The sequence below is a fragment of the Glycine max genome, chromosome 8 (assembly GCF_000004515.6).
Source record: "Glycine max cultivar Williams 82 chromosome 8, Glycine_max_v4.0, whole genome shotgun sequence".
In the NCBI taxonomy this organism is placed as follows: Eukaryota; Viridiplantae; Streptophyta; class Magnoliopsida; order Fabales; family Fabaceae; genus Glycine; species Glycine max.
The window spans coordinates 43,736,101-43,760,865 of NC_038244.2; the positions used below are offsets into that span (position 1 = coordinate 43,736,101).

Genomic DNA, 24,765 nt, shown 5'->3' on the forward strand with positions numbered 1-24,765 from the left:
AGTGCAAGAAAATTTAGAGGAGCCAAGAGATGACAACAGATTTTTTTTTTTCTTTTAGAAAAAATGTGAATGAATAATGATTAAAATTCGTTTTAAAAATGAAGATGAATTTACTCAATATAAGGATGTTATTTTAGAAAAAAAATGTTTTATTTTTGTAACTATTTTTTATAATTAAGAGAAGAATAAATAACATATTCACTTAACTTAAAGTTACTTTAAAAAGTTTCATTGTTAAATTATAATATAAATCATAAGTCTTAATAATTTTAATTTGATATAAATAAATACTAAGTTAAAAAAGTTGTGTGTGAAATGTTAACAAATGTTAATATTGCCTCTACATTTGTTGTCTAAGACAACAATAGATAAACGTTAATTTTGTAAAGCATTTAAGACTAAGTGTGTGTGTGTGTTGCATCTACATTTGTTGTATAAGACCATAGTAGACAAACGTTAATTTGTAAATCATTTAAGACTAAGAGTGTGTGTTTCACGGAACAAAAGACGATTTGACCTCTAAGATTAGATTTGGAATTCTCTCCAAGAAAGATAAGCAGATTGTTTTATCAGCTTGTAGTGACCGAAAGTTAACAAACATTAAATGTTACATTAAATGCTCCAACAAACACCTAGTTTCAAACGATGACTAAGATGCATAATGAATGTCGTTTAGAGACAATGATTACTTTTTCATGAAGCCAATTAATATAAGAAGAGTTGTGTTAAGCCAAAAGACATTTGTGTCTTAATGCAAATCATGATTCCTAATTATTTTGATTACATGCAAATAAATACAAATATTAAAAATTGTCTTATGCGTCATCAAATCATGCTTCACAAGTTTACGCTTGAAGCATCAAACAATAGCAAGCTAAAAGTCATGATCCGATACAACATGTAAGAGTCGGCATTTAATACTTTGTGTCTGAGATTCGTTTTGTATAAACATTCTCCTATGATCTATCGAATCCTATGAAGAATAAATGAAACACAAGATATGAAAGTTGCCAAACTCCATCAAAAGGTGCACTCTGTTGTGTAGACATGCTTTGACCAATGGAAAGTGACTTTTTGCTGAAGTACTTTACACAAAAGTCAACTAGAGTAAACCTTCTACATGAAGAAAGGGTGTACATTTAATAACACCCATGATCAATAGACAAATAACAAGTGAATAAATTTATCCGTTGTGAGACAACGAACACTTAAGAATGAAGGTTGTAAATACCATAAGCTTTGAATAAAAAGATACAAACCTTACACACATTTATTCAACATTATTTATGTAAAAAGCTTCTTGTAAAGATTAGAAAAACTCTCAAAACACTTGAACATATTGAGAGAAAAAACTAAGTGTTGATTGCAAAATTGTTTATAAGACGATCATAAAATTCTTCATTGTGCAAACACAAACAACAAATCTCTTCTTATTTATTTAGAGCCAGCAGTGACTTGATAAGATAAAGAATAATAGATTTCATCAAACTTGGGGTAGAACTTGATTTCTAGAGCTAGAAGTGGTTGTGACAAAATACTTGTAACTTGTGAAAACTTAGTGGAACTTGATGGTTTGCCAAAAAAACTAGATGTAACCTCAATGGTAGAGATGAATTAGTATTATTTCCTACATCTAATCTTTACTTGTATTCTTTCTGCTTTAACTGACCTAGGGTTTGAATTTATTTTAGAAATTCGAAAATCTCTTTTGCTTTGTGAAATTTGTTTTATATCGTTTAACCGAGCCTTAAAAATCTATTATCTATTTTTACAAAGTTTTTCTTTTAGACAAAAAATTTGTCTATTTGTGAAAAGACTTTAAAATTTTCTAAAATCATAATTCACCCCCCTTTCTTGTGATATCTGTCTTTACAAGTTGAAGATACACACTTTGAACAAAGCAGTCTCTCTAGCTTTCAAACTTTTTTATTTCTAATTCTCTTAAGTTGTAAACGCTCTCAAAACACTTTGTAAATCCTGAAAGAAGAAGATTGTGAGCTTAACTTGTATATTCATGTGTAAGATGATAGCATAGTTTATGTACACCCAACCTAATCAAATCTATTGATTTATTTTAAGTCAAAAATGACTTGGTAGGAAATAATGCTTGGGGTTATTAGCTTGGAGAAGTTGTTGTAAATCTACTTAAGTGGAGCTAAAAATGGCAATGAATACTATTTGTATCTTTGTGTGCAAGATACTAAAAACTTTATGAGTTGTCAAGAACTAGACATAATCTAAATGATAAAGACGGACCAATACAAAAATGTTTGATCTTTATTATTTCACTTTATCTTTTTACTAACCGGGTTGTGATTTTGTTTTTGTGAAAAGTTTCTCTTTAAAATTTGTTTAAGTTCTTTGTTTGACATGTTTTTATCAAAACTTTTTTTTAAGTTTATGCTGATTAGACGATAATCTTCTTTGTAAAAAGAATTGTACAAATTTTTAAATCGTAATTCAACCATATTTCTTGTGATTTTTGCACTTACATTCATTTAATTACAACTAGTCACAATGATATTATTTTGAAAATTTGAATATTCCTTAGTTTGAGACTCAGATAAATCTTTTGAAATACTAACATATATTTTAAGGACATCTTCCCAAAATGTCTTTTTTCTTCATACATGATTAAGGAACATGTCTTTTAATCAGCATTCATCTTCCTCTTTACACTTATCGTCATAGAGCACCGTCCGCGATTACTGATCGCAACATTTCATTTTTTTTCTAACAATGTTTCACCTCCCCTTTTCATTTCCTTTTTCAATTGCACCAAATCCACTTTCCAAACCAAATCTCCATTCATGAGTATTTTTGGAGGTGTTGGTTCCACTACTAAGATTAAAACCTTAATCTTGTCTTTCTCTTCAATCCATCGATGTCATCTATTAAAAACCCCAAATCCCTTTCCTTTCCCTCCCTACGACCCATTCCCATAAAACTGCACCCCTCCAGAGTATCACAACTTGAGAGTGCACCACCTTCACATCAGACTCATAAATTTGTAAAATTGTTATTGTGAAAAATTACTATAATGTTTAATAAAAGATTTATTAATAGTATTTAATTAAATTATATATTCATTTTTAATTATAAGCATCCAATGTCCAAGTATTAGAGTTATCACTCACGTGGATATAAAAGTCTAGGTTTTTTTATTCCCTACCCCTCAGTGGATGCTATAGTAGTGTTTTTTTTGGTGGATTAAGTCTTTTAAGCTCGAACCGGACCCGTGTTTTTTACAAACGAATTGCATTTATGATTCAATTTTTTGCATTTGCATTAAATTTGATATATAGAAGGGAAAATCTCAAGCTATAAAAAGTGTTGTGCAACAATTATATAATTAGGCTTAATTTTAGAGTTGGGCCAACATGTTTGCTTTATTGGTTTATTTGGGCCTAAGTGGCCATAAAGAGTCTAGAATAAATTACGTAAGAGTCAGATGAATGAAGTCATCATTGTCTTCTTGAAACCATAAACAAACTTCTTCGGTTCTTCTTTCATGGAAAAAATTCAAAAGAAGTTTCAAACATATAAAAGAAAATGATATTTCTTTTGAGTAATTGGAGAATATGTTTTACATAAAACAAGAGTATCATAAAAAAAAGGATCATAAACAAATTTATATGCACGAGAAAGTTCATGTGATTAAGAAACATGCACACAATGACAACAAGAATAAGATAAGGAAAAAATGTTTCGTTAATTTGTGGGAAATTAGGTTATTATGCATTTTATTTTTTATTTTCTTTAATCATTTTACATATATTTTTTCTATATGAATCTATATACAAGTTAATGTCATATTCATTGCATTCTTATTCATTATTATATAAAATTTGAAGAGGAGAAATTTAATTTTAACAATTGAGAAAATATAAAGGTTAGATACAAGTAATTAAAATGAATCAAATTCGTAAGTAAACTAAATTATGAGAATAAAAGTATAATTAAGATTTTTTTTTCCTATTATATAGTAATGTAATGTCACGACAGCACTTCATTATAAACAAATAATTAAGTAGTTGAAAGGTTTCTATAATATTAAAGATTTAATTAATAATGCAGTAAGCTACCTAGATAGACAAAAACTCAATATATCCAGAATCTGACCCAAGGCAATCCAATTTTAACACGTACACATGGACACGATAACAAAAATGCTCCGAGTCTCTGATCAGTGACCACCATCACCATGCAATTAATGAGTTTGGTAAAAGTGTACTTTATTGTATTTCATTTGATACGGTAAGTTATTTATTAGCTTGTATAAATAAATAATTAATCAATATTTTTATCATACTGATTATAATTTTATGTTATATTTAGCGTGGTAAAGTAAATTTTAATCAAATTTAGTATAATAAAGAAGATAATGATTTTTTCCCTTAATTTTTAATCTGCAATTTTAGTTTTTATTTTTTTTTATTTTAGTTCTCATATTTTAAAAATCTCACAATTTTAATTAAATCTTTAGTTTTACATATATTTATTTCTTTTATTTATATATTTAATTAATTAAATTATTTTTGATAGTACGTTAAATAAATATGACATACCGAGTAACTCATATTTTAATTTTAAATTAAGAAAATATGAAAATAAAGAATTATTCTTCTAGAGTTAGGTTATGTATTAGTGTTATTTTAGCTAACTTTAGGGGTATTCAATAAGGATTTTAAAATATATTTTTTAAAAAGTCGTGAAATATTTAATTAAGATTTTTAAATAATAAAAATAACTCATGTGATATTCAATCAAGATTATTAAAAATTTTAAGTAAGTCAATAAATTTTGTTAGTATTTAATTAAGATTTTTTAGTAACTTAAAAAAAGTTTTGTCATATTCGAAAGTATACAGGTTTTGATTAATCCTTTATTATAATGAATTTTATGAGATTTTTTTAGTAAAAAATACACATCAAACAATCTCACTCAAATCATTGAGATTTCATGAGACTTTATTTTTTTCTTTTCCTGCCATCTCACATGTTTTTTTTTTTCATCATACATAATCCCTTGTATCTTTGTTGAAAGTGATAGATATTCATAATTTTTTTTTAACTTTTTCGACCCATGGATAACATGTCCTGGAATAATATGAGAGAACTTCAGAATTCGTTAAATTTGGGACATCTTGATTACATGTTTGGTTTTAGTGAATGGGAGAAATTAACTCATGCATAAGTGGATAAATATATAATTTTTTTTTGTACATGAGTTCTTTTTGGTACATGTATAAATGAAGTTTGAAACAATTGTTAGACATATTTTTTGTTTGGTGGGATTGTTATTGTGAGAATGATTACAAATATTCATTGTACTAGCAAACATGACAGTATATAGCTTTTATATAATTAACATGATTGATGATTAAAGGAGAATGAGCTTATCATGCTTGTAAATATGCTACACGAGATTGATTTGTTATGTAATAAATTTATGATTCTTTGTATAGGATGAGTTATATTTTAAATGTTAGGTGAGAAAATTCATAGATATTTATCAATAATTTTGAATTTTAAAAAAATTCACGAAATTCTTTAAAATCTTAAAAATCCATAATGTCTTTCAAATCTTAAGAATTCATATTTTATAAACATATTAAAATCCAAACTAAAAAATTCTAATCGTTAAATTAAATTCCTTTAAAAAAATCTTAAAATTCATTATATTCTTACAAAGTCTTTTAAAACCCATAGATTTTATTTATGCCATAATGGTATTTTAAAATCCTAATCCAATACATCCCCCTTAATTTATTTTTACTCGCTAAAAAATTTGCCTAAAATTTCATATATAAACAAGGAAACATACTATTAAGAAGAAATCATTAACCTTCACACCAAAAATCACAATTCAACCTCTCGCTCTCACTCACCCATATATAAACAAGTAAACAAATTATTAAGGAGCTATTAATGTTGAGTTTGTAAAGCTTAGGTTTGACTTATTTAAATAATCAAGCTTTGAGTTTATTTATTTAATTAATTAAATAAATAAACTTTGGTCAAATATTTAACAATCAAACTTGATTAGTTCATATTTTTGTGATAATAATTCTGTCTCTTTTGATCCCTTTTGTCATCAAGAACAATGTCAACCTTAGGGTTAACCCAGGGCCCCTGGTTGAAAGGATTCCAAAAATTTTGAGATAACTTTATTATTTAGAAAAATATTTTTGGCTAAAATATGTTTTGTATCTTAATATTTTTTTATCAAACTTAGTTTTGATTCCTTATAATCTTAAATCATTCAATTTTATCCCTATGACACTAAATCCAACTATTTTTTAAAATATATGATCCTTGATCAAATATATGAACTAAAATCAAGTTTGTTAGCAAATACAAAAAGATATATGTTTTATCTTTTTTTAATTCTTTTAGCAACAACTTCATCTTGTTGATATTTTTAAAACTCATCCAATTTTTAAATTTTAACTATCCAAACACTATCAAGTATAAAGTTTGTTTTGTTAGAAGAGACACAACTTACTTTAATAATTTTTATGTTTTGTGCATAATAACAAAATGTATCATTTATAATAAAATTATAAGCGTATTTTCTCATGAAATATATTTTTATATAAAAAATATTTATTTTTTATCTCACCATGGGCCCACCAAATGTCGGCCATTATCAAGAACAAGAAGAGTTGTCTCATTTAATGTTTTCTTGTAATTTCTCCCATACCATTTGGATTCGTTTGTATCAGTGCCATAATCTCCAACGATTCACTTCATGCAACATGGGATGGGCTTGGGAAGTAAGTTAACAAAAAGGGCATGGCAAACGGTTTGGGCAGCAGCTGCCTGGAACAATATTATTTTTAACGAGGAAGTGTTGGACATTGATGAGAAGGTTATTGATCAAATCATTCATGATCATGAATCCTCGGCATGGATGAAAGTTAAGATCAAAGGATTCAAAGCCAAATTTTATGATTCATTCATGATCAATGATTATTTTTTGATTAATGACTATTATTCTACTTTATTTCTAATTAAGGATCAACTTGATATAATATGAATAGTTATTTCTCTTAATTAATCACTTAATCAAATATTTGATCCTCAAATATGATCATTGTATGTATAAAAAAGATCTATATCGAAAGAGATCAATTTTTTAAATAAATTTTAATATTGAGATTAGTTATTTATATACTCATGTAAAGAGAATACCATTGCTTCACTTATTTTTATTTATATTTTTGTTTACTGCAAGATACTTATATTATTTTATTAGGATAGCTGAATAAGAGATCCCGGATACAAGATGGAGTGATTCCTAATGGATGCTGCTACTCCAACGATTCCTATTCTTTTTAATTAAACAATGCAGCGTCAATGTTACATTTAAAATGTCCTGTATGTGGCATGTGTCATGTGGTTTGATACATGACTGAATTTGTTACACATTAATTTGCATGTCGTTGAAATCTATGAATTGTCGAGTCCGGTGTCCGACACGTGTCCGTGTCAGTGTCTGTCTGACACCGACACAACACTCATACTAAGTTCTATATTTTGGATATTATAGATATCCACGTGTGTCCGTGTAGTGTTCGTGTTCGTGCCTGTGTTGACGTCTGTGTTTCATAGGTTGAAATTGGTGGTCTCTACGTACATGCTGCCAATCATGAACAGGCATAAGCACCACACGCAACTACTTGTTCTTGTTTATCGATTGAGAGATTAATTTGTTAACAACAAATATAAACACTCTTTCAAATTAACCTTCTACGGTTAGTTTCAACTGTTCGTTGAATGTAGCTATTATTCCAGAATTACTCTATACAAGTCTTGCATGATTACACCCGAAAAAAACATGCTATCATATTCTGGACAATCATTTTCCAATTCTTAATCTAAACTGTTCTGCACTCTATGTTAACTCGTAATGTTCACAATATATTAACATTGGTCTTAAATCATATGCATGCACACTTTCATATTACTGTAATTTTTATGCACACATTCGTACGAAATATCTGAAAATTCTTGAGAGCTAAACTTCGATGATATACTAATAAGGTCTTTTGATGCTTAAGTTTATATATATATATGCAAGATATAAATGAAAGATAAGGTTATAGAGTTATATAGCTTAATTAGACCCTATAGGGTTTATGTATATCATTCTTAAATTGGTTATCTTGGCATTTCTTTTGTGAAGTGACATGAAAAATTAATGCCACGTTGAATTATAACGATTTAAGACTTTGTTTTCATTCGTCATAATTCATTCAGAACCGAATCAATTTGGATGCATATCTGTTTAAGGTTCAGTTGAAGAATTTGGGTTATTGAACCACGACACATTGGCTAATTATAAATTCTCAAATACTGTCCAGAACCTAAATCAATAACATCATTTGTCACTAATTAGTTAACTTGTTATATGTAAAACATCTTCTATCTGATACATCTATTTTAGACCAAAAACTAAAACTGCTATAAGCATGTGCTACTTAATTTATTGCCCCCTCATCTCTTAATAAAATCATGAGTTAGTTTATCTTTAATCATGTCCCCAGAAATTTACAATCTTTAAAAATCTCTTGGAAGAAGCATCTATAATTTGGTTTTTGTCTTTTCCAGTCAGTGTCATATTTTGCATTTTTGCTCCATGTGCGCCCACTCATAACCTCATGGCCCATTTGAAGTGATCGAGTTACTAGTAACTATACTTTTTCTCACTAAATACTTAGTGATTAATCTTTTTATTATAGTATAAATTAAACCTTTATTCTGTTTTTGATAATTCTCCCTTGGAATCCATGATGTCTCTAACCACATGAGTGGAGAATATATAGTCTTTTACTAGCTATAGTTTGCATTTCTTTTCTTAATGAAATGTGTGTGCGTCTCCTTCGTAAAAAATGCCTTTAATCGAGTCTAATAATTAATCTATTGGAAGTATAAAGATTAGAAGGTGGATTTTACCTCTTCTAATAAAACAATTTTTATATACACGGCCAAAATTTTTTTTGAGTTAATATTAAGAAACTTAAACTTAAAAACTATAACTCATAGATCATTCTTAAATGGAAAATAATAAACGGCAATCTAATTTTAGGATAAATTGAGATTGAAAGAAGAAAGAGAGAGAAAAAATAGAAAGATAAAATGATACGTAATAAAATGTGATAGGAAATGAAGAGAAAAATAAGAAGAAAATAAAACAGAAATAAAATGGATATGTGTGTGTTTGTTTCTGAATGATAAAAAAAGAAGTGCATTTTTTTTATAAAAAAAATGCTCGTAATTAAGAACTTGATTCGACATAATTTAAAGAAGTCACACAGATTACTGCTGGGAATAAAAATCTTGAGATATTTCTCCAATCTAGGTTATTCGGTGAGTCAAATAAATAAACTAGTCCCAAGTCACATGTTGACTTCTGTTCAAGTATATGCAAATTTTTCCTCTTGAAAATAATGATAAAGAATTTACATTTTACTTTTTACCTTTTCTTTTTCTTGGTCTTCTTTTGGTCTTTCAAATAATCAATGTCTCCACGTTTTTTTTTACAAGAATGTCTCCACGTTAAAGAGGCATTCCCATAAAAGGCCAAGTTGATTCTAATGGTATTGACAATGGGATGTGATAGATCCTCAATATACCACAAAGAGAAGCTTTTGTTGCTTAGTGGAGCTTCACTATGTTGAAGAAATGACTAGTGTTTTTCTAAAATAAATAAATATAGTTTCTGAACCGTCTAAAATAGGGATTATTTTACCTTGAAAATATTAATTTATTGATGCAATTCTTTATTAACGGTTAAAAGTTCCATGCACATCACCGACGTAATAAGTGTTTTATATTTTTATTTCTTAAAAAGATAAAAAAGATAGTTTATTTGATATAAATTATAGGTATTTTTATGAGATATAATCTTAACAAGTCATATAGAATATAATTACCATTAAATTTTTTTATCTGTGTGTTTGAGAATCCCATAAAGATGAATCATCATGGCTGCGTGTGAGATTTATTTCATATTAATATCATAATCAATAAAAAAAGATAAAATTACTATGAAAGATAAAATTATTTTTCTAAATATTTTAATAAAATTACATATTTTAGATCAAATTGTAACAAATTCTTTTATATCATATATATATACCATGTGTGCATGATATTTCATATTTAATTATTATTTTAAAGATTATACGAATTTAGTATGATATTGAACAATATATAAGCTTAACTTTAAATATTTAACATTATATATTTGTTTTAGTTAATGATAATTAATGAGAAACTAGAATTTGCAACATCCATGAAATTATGAAGATAATTTTTAAAATTTTCAAAGTTTAAAAAATTTAAAAATTTACTTATTTATATTTTGAGTTTAACTTTTTATTATCGATACAATAACATTTATATCAATTAAATTAATAGTATCTTAAGTATATTATACCTTATTATATATTCTTAAATACTTGTATAATGCATCAAACACTTATTATATGTTGAAACGATGAGAAATGTGCTCAAAAAGTCAGTAAATAAAATTAAATGTTGTAAATAAATTCTTATTAGATTTGTCTTTTAAATATTAATTAGCACGTCATTGTATTAATTTTATAAAATATTTTTACTGTCAAATTATTTATTTAAAATCGGAAAGTGTTTATCAAATATTTATTTTTTAATGATCACTTTAATATCTTATAAAAATAAATAAATATAATAATCTTTAAAAACTAAAGTGGTGATACACCACAATATTCAGAAGATCAATTTTTTTTTTTGAAACGTGTAGATAGTTAATTTTACTAACTTGTTAAATTTCAACCCATAAACAATATTCATTTAATTTACATTACCTTTTTTTTTTTACAAGATTTAATTTACATTACTGAAATCACATGGAGACCAATATAGATAAACGGGCAATGCATATTTACACTGAAGAGGAGAGTGCAAAATAAGAAGTCCTTGCAATTTGCAGAAGCACTTTCAGAGAAAAGTGTCGTTGTCTCTTGTTTAAAGCATATACCATGACTGTTGTCATCGTATTTTACCAGAAAATGAGCAAATCTAAAATCTAAGTACTTGTGGGAGTGCCACTCATTAAAGTTGATGCTTTAAGATCAAGAAGACCCTGCCAATTTAATTTGCATTTAAAAGTAATATTTAAATGTGGTTTAATATTTTCGTTCTTTTAATTTTGAAATATATATTTTATATTTAAAAAAAATACACATATAAAATATTTTTTAAAACTATTTTCATCTTTTTTTGTTGTTGTAAATTGAATTTAAATATTCTAAAAATAAATTATCAATAATTAATAATAAATAATAATCATGTATCCCAATAAAAATTTTATCATAAATCTAAAATGCTAATTTTAGCTATAGCAAAATATTGAATCTATAAAAAAACACTCTATATATTTAAATATCTATTTATTAAAAATTTAATTATAATATAATTTTAAAATGTACAAGTATTTATTATTATAAATTTATTATATAAAATAAATACTTATTATGTGTATTGTACAAACTAAAATACCAGTTATTAATTTAATCTTCTCTATCTTCTCACACCAAAAAAGAAATAATCTTTTTCTCTAAAAAAATTATCTTTCAACCATCTCAAATTACTTTTCTTTTACTTTTATATGTGTACTTGATGTTCTTAATTGACTATGTCTTTCAATTTATTTTCTTTTATCTTTATTTTCAAATTGAAGTTTAACAGTTTTTTTAAAAGAAATTTTCAATAGATTAAAAAATAAAATTGTCTCACAATTTAAAATATTTATTGTAAATTCAAAATATAATTTATATATTTAAAAGTATTTAACTTTTATGTTTTAAAAAATACTTATTATGAATTTTAATTATACAAAAATAAATATTTATCATATGAAATACACAAACTAAAATATTAGTTAAATAAAGCATGATATCCATAAAAAAAAGTATTTAAAAGAGTTTCCAAAAAGAGTGTTGTTTATCATTTCTTATTTTTAATTTAACTTAATCAATAAGATAAGTTTTTTTTTTCCTGTAAATTAATAAGATAAGTTTATATATCTCACCAAATAATGACTTAGAATAGATAAAGTTTATCATTTCCTTATCTTCATTTCCATCCTTGCCATTAAACCGACCCATTAAAACCCCATTATTAGATACGCCATGGATTTTATGTTATTGGATGAATTGAATTGTTGAATATTGATCTACAAGTCCGTTACCAAAACCAGCGTAATTTTTTTATAATTGAATAGACTTTCCGGCTATTAGCAACCTTCCTTTCAAAACCTACCAATCAATTTTTTTCTTTCTCTTTTGGCAATCAAATTAAATTTTAAAGTCAAAGTCTAACACTGCCATTGCTTGTTAGGAAAAACAAACGAGACTGGTAACTACCATAATTTCCCAACAAATTTGATCCTTTCGTCATATCCACTTCTTCCCTTTATCACGATCCTTTCCTCTTCTTCAAAAGTCATTAGGCCAATTTTCAAAATTTGAACAAACCATTTGCTTGTTGAAGTTATCATCTCTGTGCTGGCCTCCAAGCCTATATATGTGATTTTGATCAAAGACTTATTCAAACTTTTGACTACACTTTATGTTTGACTTCAAATCAAATGATGTACATATATTTCAAATTCCCAATGCTTTGGATTGTTCCAAGATCTGATTATCATGATCAAGAGGAGGCAAGGAAACAGATAGTTCATTATACGAAATACTAGCTAGTATCTTTCTATTCTCATAGTTGTTACACAAGAGATTTAGTTAATACTTTCGTATCATATTCTTTGTTTTAAGATACCAATAACAAAAATGAGGAAAACCACACGAATTTATGTGATATGCGAATAAATGAGAATATTATTTAAAAATACCATTTAATACTTTCTTAATTTTTTTTAAAATAGCAAATGTTTTGATTCAAACTAAAATATTAAGAATACATACTATTTCAAAGTGCAAACATTTCATCTCTAAGAATTTCAGAAATGAGTACAAAATAACAAATCTTAAACTACAATTGCAGAGTTGACAAACTTGGTACTATATAGTACTGTAATACATGAAAACTAAATTTATTTGCCACTCATTTTCTTAGTTGTTGCCGTCACAGATACTTAAGCTGGACACTTGTAACATTTACTGAAAAATATTAAATTTTGGTAGAATTTTGAATGTACAATATGACAATATCTCCAATCAAGCCCACCCTTCAACCCTTATCCAATTTCACAGCCCTACAAAGGGAAGAGCAAAAAAAAAAAAAGAAGATAAACACTTCCCCCTGTGTATCTTCATTGTTCACCCATGTTCAACCCTTATCCAATTACACACCCTAAAAAGAGAAAGATAAACGCAAATATAACATAGTCACCAAGCCTACCCCAATTGACTTATCAACTCAAAAAAGGGATAAATCATTTAAAAAAATCAATATATCAATATACTAGTATTATTATCTTATAAAGTAAAGATAAGATAATTAATTTTAGTCATGAAGCATTAGAATCATCATTTTCGTCACAATCAAGCACATCAAAGAAGGGGTCCTTGAGCAACTCAGCAGCAGAAGGCCTAGCCCTTGGTTGAGCAAGGCACCTCTCAACGAAGGCCTTCACCTCAGCATCTTTGATCTTGTTCAAGGCCTGTGGCCTCACACCTGATGACACTTTCTTGTATATCTTGGCAACACTGTCACACTCATTATATGGAATCTCTAGTGTCACCATCTCTAGCACACACATTCCAAATGAGTATATGTCAACCATTTCAGTGTAGTCCTCTTCATACAACTCAGGTGCCATGAATTCTGGTGTCCCAAGAATTGAATGTGCAGAGTGGTTCTTCCCCACAATTGCTGCCAAGCCCAAGTCACCAATCTTAACCTAATACACATGAAAACAAAAATATCACTCTTGACATCTTGCAATAAATTAAGAGCAACAAAAAAGTAAATCATAACTATTGCTAATTTGACCATGACATGTTAAGTTTTTTTTTTTTTTTAAATTCTGGGTATCCCCTAGCCGAGATTAATTTCTCAAAGTATTGAGATATATTTAAGAGATTTACCTCTTGACTTATTAAAGTTTACTGATTATACCTTAAAACATGTATCAAATGAAACCAAATTCCATAAAATCATAAGCACTTAACAATTTCTCAGGTTTTAAAATAAAATGATGTTGTGGGAAATTGTAAATAAATGTGGCCAATGAGACCACAATTGCTATTATTTTTTCTCTTTTGGTTGATTTTCATCTTGACAATCAAAAGAAAACATGTGATTGAAGAAAAAAATTCATTTGGAAAAAAAGAAAGTTACCTGGCCAGTATTCCCATTCACAAACACATTACTGCAGTTGAGGTCTCTGTGGATGATACAAGGATCATGCAAATGCAAGTAATTCAGCCCTTCCAAGATCTGCTTGGACCACTTTTTCAAGGCCCTCATGGACACATGCTTGTGCTTCTTCCTGTACTCCCTCAGATTCCCACTGGTGCAGACCTCAGTGATGAAGTTCAAGGTGTTGTGTTTCTCCTCCCTCCAAACACTGTAAAGGGAAATGATGTTTTTGTTGGTCAAGCTTCTTAGCAACCTCACTTCAGAGTAAAGCCTATCCACCATGGAAGGGTCATAACTGAAGTTCCTCAGCTTCACTTGGTTCCATGCCACCTCTATTCCCTCTTCTTGATCAAATGCCCTATACACCTTTTTCACAGCACCATATCCTAATAGTTCACTGTATCTTCCATATCTTCTTGTTGGATCAACTTCAACAAATGGTTCTGAGTCTTTGTCAGATGCATCAGGCTTAACACTCGGCATCTAGCACCAAAACATAGATCACAGTACCATCAAAATTTTGCTTCTTAGTTCAAATTTTCAGAGAACAAAATCATCATGGTAACTATAATTTGTGGGAGAAAAAAAAGGAAGAAAGTAAGCAACCGATCATAAAAATTCATATAAAGATTCAGTTTCTAACAGAAAATTAAAGAAAAAAAATCCTCGGATATTAGTATGCACGAAATTCTGATCAAAATTAATCCAAGAGGCAAATAAGAAAAAAGAAATCAAATCTTATGGGTACTGTTTTTTTTTTTATATCTTCTAATCAAAAGTCATGAAATTAATCTTTAAGACTAAGTAGATCTTGTCTTTTTCAATAATTTTTTCATACGCATGCACAGGCACATAACCAACATGTTTAAGAAAACGAATCATCAATAACTGTGTTGGACGTTGTCAGTAGCTATTGGTTTTATTTAGCAGATTCAGCAGAAGAATTATAATGCAAAATAGAGAAAGGTAGTGATCATTACCATGAAGAAAAATCAATTGCCTTTTGAAGAAAAGAGAAGCTGAAGAAACACCACCTAATGTGAGAAGTAGTAGAATGGGACACATAAACAAGAAAAGAGGAGCCATTGGTGGGAGCTATATATACAGAAAATCAAGGAGAATACGTCAGTTAAATATTTTAGATTGTTGAATATTTAGAAATTATTTAAATAAAAAGTTTTAAGATAATTATGACTAAATAATAACGAGAATTTTTTCGTGATTTTTTGTCTTTACTTTTTTAGTTTATACTTTAAAAGAGTAAGATAAATCATTGTAGCAGTGTTCAATTTTCACAATTAACTTAGGTACAAATGTTTTAAGGTGGTGTATCTCGGATGCAATAACTTTCTATCAAGCCGTCAAACAAAAGAAAAACTTTGTATCATTCTGTGTGCATGAATGACACCTTAAATCTAGTTTAATTTTGGTTCGTAGTTCAACCTTTTAGGTTTAACGAAGTTTTCATCTTAAAAAAAAAAACCCTCATATTTGAAAGGTTCAAACAAGGTTATCAAATTTGAGAGTTTACGCAGACTCATGAGAGTTTTATAAACTTGATTCGTAGACTCGTAATAACAAAATATCAATAAATAATATATTAATTAAACATTTTAACAATATAATAAAGTAACAAAGTAAATTATAAGTCTAGAATATTTAAATAATCAAGTCCAGTAATATAATATATTACTACTAGACCATAACTTGTAAATGTTATAGTAGTGATAAATCATTTTCATCGAGAGTTTGATATTATTAGAGAACAAGAATTTGATATTATTAAAGGTAGGAATTTTGTATTTAAGAATAACACGCTAAATAAATATATGTTGAATGTTAAACAGATAGAAAATAATAAAAAAATAACTTACATTTTGGTCTAATTTTTTTAACTTATTAACTAGAAGACAAGTAAACTCGTAAACTCGTAAGAGTTAGCAAGTTAACTCTAGAATTTGATAATCATGGGTTGAAGTATTTTGTTATTCCATGAATCTTGCAAAACATGTGTAGTATAGCATTATAACTGGCAAAAGATATGAATCCTTAATACTTTGAAGGCCAACCTTATACCCGTGATATCCTAGCCTTAGCTTTTGCACTTAATGGAATTATGGATACATGAAAGAACATGTGATATGAACAAATTGCATGGCCTTTGCAACTACTAATTAAGCATATATAGTGTCGTATGCCACGAAAAATATGAGTCATTGATCGAGTACTATTAGAAACCACGGCTGGTTTTCTGAGAAACGGTGTGCCTGATTTGGGGCACTTAATTGATAAGATGGAATTATAGTTGCTGGCTTTACAACATATCCTTTCAATAATGAAACCAAGTGGTAGCTGGAAAGTTTTGCATGCGGTTTTTTTGTTGGTATTAGTTAAAAGAAATATCTCAACGGAAAATAACGTTGTGATGCATGTGAAGATATGAGGTCACATGTTGAGAGATATATTATAGTACTATCTTTTCATCCACCACATAATTTCTCAGTGTGAGAATAATGTGACTGTGTTTCTTTTCTTCGAAATTGCCATCTTCAATATCCCATTTTTGCAACGTAAGATGAAGTTTTTTGCAGCTCTAAGTATGTATGTGAGATAGTGCTCCGTAATATGTGAGACTGCTAGAGTTTATGATCCAGCATTTCACAACCTATAAATAAACTTAATTATTAATATGAATGGAAATCAAAATCTTTTTCAAATCAAGAATTTGATATAAGTAATAGCCACATGTGTCCTTTAATGTTTTGTACTAATACATGATCAGAAATTCTTTAAACAAGCTTAATTAAGCTTAAATTAATATCCTTAAAATTTTGTAAAAACTAAAAACATAAAACGCGCAAATTGCTTTTAATACACTCTTTTTTATCAGCCAACAGAACGCATATTATAAGTGGGGGGTACAAGGACATTTTTACTTACACAGTTACACTGAGGTTAAATGATCAATTTTATCAAAATTGAAGTGCGTGTGTCTAAGGCGAAATGATAATTTGCGATTACTATAATCAATTTGTACAGGGAGATTGAAGGTGTTTGGGTAGTTTTTGTGGTTTCCAAAATTAATTTTATGCTTGGTGGAATTAATTTTTAAAATCTTTTCTTAATAAATTATAATCTTATTATTTACTAATGGAAACAAAGTTATGAAACTCGGTGATTAATCTGATTGAAGTAGTCAATGAGTGGTCCATCTGATGGATCAGTAATTGATTCGGTTTAATACGATATATATTAAAAAATTTAAAATTATGTAAATAACATTATTTGATTAAGAAAAATTCATTCATATTTTAAAATCTAAAATAATAATTGAAATATTAAAGTTGATAATATAAGTTCACAAATAATAATTCTCTAACGCAACTACACAAGTTTTCAATTTTTTTTAGCATTTTTTTTGTTTTTACTTTTTTACGTGAAACGGATTTTAAAAATTGGTCCAGATAGTCAAATTTACCCCAAATTGATTGAGTCTAGTCGGACCAAATGCATAATCGGTCTAATACATAACTGAGATTTAAAACAATGAATGGATGAAAGGCACTTCATATGCCTCCATTTGACAAATAAAAAAGATACGAGAAGTTATGGGGATTTATATATAGCGGTTAAAGGGTAAATATGTAGAAGAAAATGAGAAATGAAATTAAAATAGAATAATAGGTGATTTATAATAGCTAAAATTAGAAAAATAGGTATTCAAAAGGTGGAAATCAAATGTTCACTTTATTATATGTATTTAGATACTTAATTTAGAAGTAATTTTATTTACTAATGAAACAATTTTTTCCTCAACTCACTTTTAACTTATCATACCCAAACACAAATCATTTTCTTAAATATTTTTTTTTCAAAATAATGCTTCCAAAATCGATCCTACAAATATCTAAAACAATTGGACCTATTATCTCTTCTGTAAGTTGAAGTGTATATATTGCTTTTGTGAAATTAAGTTGAATCAATTGATGTGTCTATTTAGTTATAAATTTCCCCAACGGAAACACTTATAAAACAATGAGCAGTTGTGATCTTTTAAGGTATGATCAATTCCCATCCATGTTCAATGGAAACCAAATATATGTTCTCACTTCCACGTGAATGATGTTGAGGAAGACAGAACCATGCATGGCATGGCTAAACAGCGTCAACGATGATGGTGTCATAGAGACATATGGTATCACGAAGCAAATTTTAGTCGAAAGTGTTGAAAATTTTTCAAGTTTGTCCTACTATATAAGTTTAAACACAAGTGGTGTATTTTTTTTTTCTTTCTATAATATACTTTTATTAGTGCTTTATGTTTTTATTATATTTAAATTAATTTTTTATCTTTTAAAAAGTTCAATATAATTATTTATGTTTTTAACGTTAGTCAGAACAATTATTTCAAATTATTTTTGATTTTAGAATATAATTTTGAATATTTTTTTATTTATATAAAATATAAAATTTGTTTTATTAGATTTAGGTACGTAAAAATTATAAACAGGAACGGACGGACAAGGGAGGGGTCCCCTCGACTTTTTTTTTTCTTTTCTAAGTTTTGAATTCAATAGAATATTATTGGTCTGCATGTTGAAATTGGAAATGCCACCATTGATGATTGCTAGAAAAAATGAGGGAGGAAAGAAATAGAGCAACGCTACAAATATCTGCAATGGTCTTTATTTTATTAAATAACAGAGCAAATTATACTAACCTCTCTTTAAGATTTATTTTAAGGTGCTTGCTTCGATGCAGTTAATACTTGACGGGTTTGGTACCGTCTCATTTTAAAATATATATATTAAAAATAAGATAATAATATTTTAAAAACCGTTGCAAATTTTAGGAAGTTTAATTTTTATATTATGCAATTGTTTTATTTTGTTTTTTACAAATCAATTAAGTACCATTTTTTTTATCTTTATTGGTATATTTGATTTTCTTAACCATTTATCCGTCGTTATCTTTTTATATGTTATTTATGTGCAGTAATAGTTTTGTTTTGAATTGTTTTATATTTGTTTCAAAATTATATAATATATATAATATTACTCAACATTTTTATTATTTTTTTTAATTTTAAATATGTAATAATTATATATATTTTAATATTATTTTATAGTTATTAAGAGTATTTTTTTAATTCTGAATAATTTGAATTTATATTATTATAATTTTCAATTTTAATAATTATTTTACATTATTTTAATTTTCTGTTTATGTGCAGTTATGTTTTCATTATTTTTTAATAATTATTTATTATTATTAAATGTTATTTTTAAATAATTTAGAATAATTTTTTTTACTTTAACACAATATTAATCATTTTCTATTTTGGATAATTATGCTTTTATAAATTTCTTTTCCAATTATTTTTTAAGATAACCTAAATTAAAGATAATCAACACAAAGAGGTTTAGGTCTTCCAAACAAAACTCCAATAAATAAATTATCAACATCTTTAAGGTAAATTCCTACTAGTTGCAATATACATTATAATAATTTTTTTGCATTTTTAATTTTTGTTTCTTAACAAGATTAAATAAGATTTTATATTCATTCAACTCAATGAAATCTTTGGGTGAAATAAATCGCAAAAAAGGTCACAAAACTATCAATGATGAAAGTATATTAGGTATGCCCAACAATCTGTTCAAAATATTCATGACAATGAAAATCATGTTCAAACAAATTTTAAAGAGGTTGATCAGGTCAAACATGGAGTAACCATATATGTTTTGCCTTCTTTATTGTTAGGTTTCTTACAAAGTGTGTGACAAATTCATATGAATAAAATCATTCTTAATTTTTATGTTCTTCCAATGAATAGGATGAGAAGAAAGATGTAAAGAAAAACATAGATGATTTTCATGATTTTGTGTTGAATTTAACAAAATACGTTACTATTGGCACACCATTCAAGATGCCTTACAAACAAGGAAGTTGACTTAATTTTTATGCAAGTGGTGATAGTAAACACTTCTAGAAGAAAGCAAGTGAAAAAAATTATTCTCACCTTTAAAAAAATATGAAACCTTCGAAGGTTTTGCAAATCACAACTTATAATGCAGGGTATCATATCAACAATAGACCTACTATATTTTGTCCCTACATGTAGCGGTTAAGTGGATTGCTTGAAGTACACCTACTCCAAGTCATCCGTCTAACCATAGAATAAGTTTATGTTTTATTGTACATTTTTTTGAAAACCAAATGTAGATAAAATGGAGAGGTAAGTTTTTTTAGTTAAAAACTAATGATAGTTGCCTTGAATATGAATTGAAGTGAGATGATTTTGATTTTTTTTTCAAAAAAAAAAACTTGCATAATTGTTGTTATTGGATTTTAATTTACCTATTCGTAATATTTTAGCAATGAGATTTTAATAACTACACCCAAAGGTTTTTGTAGTGGTAGTAGAAAAATATTAAAAGACTTGGCGCCAAAAAAAGAAATTTGTCAAGAAGTAATCATATCTATCTATCTTTCTTTTGCTATTAATTTTTTATTTATCAATTAACATTACTAACAGATAATATTTATAAATACTTGATCTGGAGACCTATAAGATGACCTATGAAGTTAGATCAAAATCAAACCATCCAAGTGTTTGGTTCATGCTTACCTATGTTTTAGTATTTTTTTTTCCATATGACATCATTCTATTCCGTTAATTTGAACATTATTTTTACTTTTTGTTTTTAAAAAATAATATTAATGTATCTTTTCACTTGGTAGCATTGTCCTCTTGATTTAGTTAAGCCCCCAACAAAGTGAGAGAATATTATCAAGATTCTTTTATGGGTAAATTTAAATTTTTGACAAAGGTGAATAACATCAATAAACTTTCATTGTCATTTTATTCTTACATTTTGATAGTCTAATTTTTTTGTTTGTGTATGAATAGATATTTGATCTTGTCAACGAGAAAAACTTTCATTAGTTTCTAATGATTGTTGATGTGTCAAAGAAACAGATTGTTGTCTTTGACTCACTTTTAACAACATCAACTAGAGATGAACGAAAATTTAATGTTAAACTATTAGTAAATATTACTTACTATTATAATGTTTAAAATGACATTAATTCAACTGTCATTGTTAATGTAATAAATGAATTTTCTATGTAGACTTTATATATAAAAAAAATTATGTAGCATGCATCATTCTACTTATGTTCCTCAACAAAGAGATTGCAAATTAGCAAATATGAAATTGTGCATCTTAAAGGAAGAGACATACAAAAGCATGACTTGTAAGTTTATTTATTATATTTAGTTTATTGAATATGTACACTAATTAAATTACAAGTTAAAAATTGATGATTTTATAAAATAGGAATGATTGTGGTATTTGGCTAGCACTTGGATGACGTAAATAGGTGCAAATGATTACAAAATACAAGTAAGTTTAAATATTAATTTTACTTAACTGTTTTATATTATTGTTAAATTTTACAACTATATCCCATTAAAAAATAATTGAATAAAAAATTGTTTATACATGAACAATGGAACAAGAATGCGGCTTGCCTTAGATTTGGCTTTGAAGCCTCGTAGCCTGAATCCTAAAAAAATGATTGAAAGGTTACTTGAGCTCTTGAGTTCTCAGCAAACAAGATCATTTGAGCAAATTATAGTACTTTTTGATAGTACTTTATATCTTGAAAACATTTTATTAAGTGTAATATTTATATTTTTTTAATATTTTGGATATCAATATTTATTCATTAATGTTTTAATGTCACATTTTGTGAGATTCTTATATAATGTTTTTACTTTTAATATTTATATATTTTGTTACACACATTTTTTTAAAATGTTTTTACACCTTAATATAAAATAATAATATAATATAACGTTATAATTATATTTTCAACTTAAACATATTTTAAGTTATTTCATGTATTTAATTTCTTAAATTATATTATTATAATATTATTAAATATTGAGTTTAATTGATATACATTATTATTATAAAAAAATTATTGGTTAACGATGTAAATTTTTTTATATTATCATGGCATAATAGCTTTCTTTTGTTACCAAAGTGTATAGCTATTAATTCCTTAATTATTAGTGTTTTATTAATTAAATATATATTAGAATTAATTTGTATAAATAAGAATTTAATTTTTTTTAATTGATAGTATTTATTTGATTTTTTTTATTGTTCCAAAATAAGATTTCTCCTAGAGTTAAAAATTTCCTATTCTAGAATATAAAATGTATTATATCTTTTTTTACAAATTAATACACATGAAATTATACTGTTGATTTATTGAGGGTATTAAAAACCCTTCAATGAATTGGGGCACCGTAGAATTTACTTTATTTTAATTACACATGCATACCCTCATTTGAAATCATATCTTTGGTCTCATTTAACGACATATTTTTTTTTAAAATTAATTTCTATTAAAAATTTGCTCTTTTTTTTGTTGTTAGAAATTCCAAATTATCCATTCATTATCTCTTCCCCTTCCAACGCTTCCTCTGCAAGGTCTTCACCGCCAGCAAGCCGGAGACGCTCCAGCGCCACCTCTGGCTCTCCGCGCGGTTGAAGCAGTCGGAGATCCAAGAGGTGTGCAAATTGATTTGTTTTGCTGTCTGAAAGCTAATTTGCTCTAAATAATATTTTGTTCTAAATAATGTTTTCTTTCTAATAGATTATTAAGTGATTTTTTTAAAAGAAATCTCATCTTAAAATTATATTTTATTAAATTTTAGTTATTATATAATCTGATTTTATCTCTTTTTTTTTTCTTTCTAAACTATCAAATCAATAACAATCTTATTTTTTTTAGGAAATTCTATTTAAATATTATCTTTTATCATCTTTTAGTTATTAAACAATGAATTTTCATCCCCTGAATTTTTAAATTATAAAATTAGTAATAATTTTATTTTTTAGTAATGAAATCTTATCTAAATGATCTTATGTTTTATTAATTCATTATATAATCAAATTTTATTTTTCTCGAGCTTTGTTAAATTTTATTTTTCTTGCAATAATCGAAGTGAATCTCATTTCTTAAAGTGCTTATAATTTTCAAATTCTAGAATCACATCCACGCCAGACGTAGGAATCACGAATCACAACATCAACAAAAAAAAAAACAATGATTAAAAGACTTTACCGCATAATAAAAAGATATTTCTAATTTTTCATATTTCACATTTATATATTATTAATATAATTCACTTCATTATACTCTTATAAATAAATTTCTGTTATTTCGAAGTACTCAATTTATAATTATCTCAAACACGTCTGTCCATATTAAATTTCAAACTGATTTTTATTATCACCAAATGATTTAAATAATTTCAATATATTTTTATTCAACTATAATATACCAAAATAATCTAATTTAATTGGTTGAGTAAAATGACTCTTTCATACTTGTTTTTAATTCCTGCCAATTAAAAAAATACTCAACTACATAAAAGGTTATAACTGGAAAAAATTGCATATGTATATGTTGGAATTCTTTTTTTGAAACAATATGTTGTAATTCTAAAACCACCAAAATTTGAAACAAAAATAAAAAGTTAAAACACCCAAAGTTATGTAAGGGAGGGAGTATTCAATTACATGGATATCACGGTGAAACATGAAAATGGACACATGTCTGTGTTGATTGTGAAAATCTGTTTCGAGAATAATAAAAAATTCTAAAAAATATAACTTCTCACAGTGATTATAAACAACATATAAAGTTTAATTCATGGCAACTTAGAATTTAAAAACTCTGAATTCTTTTTATTTGAATAAACAACTTTATGTTTTCAACTTAAGAAAATATGACGTAAATTACACTTAACTAGATTTTAATCATAATTTTGATTATTGTGAAATTGTTAATAACTTAATTTAATCTTTTAAAATCGGGATAAGAGTCTTCATTTAGGGAATTATTTTAAAACTTAAAAAATATATAGAATAAAATTGAAACAAAAAATAAGAAAAATGTGTTTTTTATTTAGGTAAAATTATAAATTTGATCTCCTAGTTATCTCTAATTTTAATTTTGGTCTTCTTTTAAAATTATTCATGCATTTAGTCCTCTTTTTATATCCAATCACACAATTTTAGCCCCTTAATTCAGATTTAGACATTAACCTCTTATAAATTTATGTTAACCAACACGTGTGAACGACTGATTCGTCTATTAATGAGTTATCATTTTGAGTTCTATCTCCCATTCGCAACAACCATCTCTTGTTCCTTTTCATCCCTCAATGTTTGATCTTTCCTCAAACTACCTTCACTCTCTCTCACAATTCACAATCCCACCCAAATCCCCATAATTCCTTCTTAAACTTAAGACTATCAAGGCCAAAGATCTGAACCCTATTGCACCCTCCATGAAAGCCTCCCATCTT

At 26.8% G+C, this 24,765-nt stretch overlaps 1 protein-coding gene across 2 annotated transcripts; it reads right to left on the bottom strand.

Moving 5' to 3' along the window:
- Positions 1 to 12,977: 12,977 nt before the first annotated feature.
- On the bottom strand, positions 12,978 to 15,471 carry LOC100818126 (probable serine/threonine-protein kinase WNK11). Of its 2 annotated transcripts, none has more exons than XM_003530734.5 (3): positions 15,353 to 15,471; positions 14,352 to 14,855; positions 12,978 to 13,911 (listed from the first exon to the last, which is right to left on the bottom strand). In XM_003530734.5, exons 1-3 carry the CDS (start codon positions 15,353 to 15,355, stop codon positions 13,519 to 13,521), a joined length of 900 nt encoding a protein of 299 aa, XP_003530782.2. In that variant the 5' UTR covers positions 15,356 to 15,471; the 3' UTR covers positions 12,978 to 13,518. The 2 variants fall into 2 exon arrangements, with proteins under 2 accessions (XP_003530782.2, XP_014634908.1); XM_014779422.2 differs by having other exon boundaries at positions 14,352 to 14,937; positions 15,353 to 15,429.
- Between the last annotated feature and the right edge of the window lie 9,294 nt (positions 15,472 to 24,765).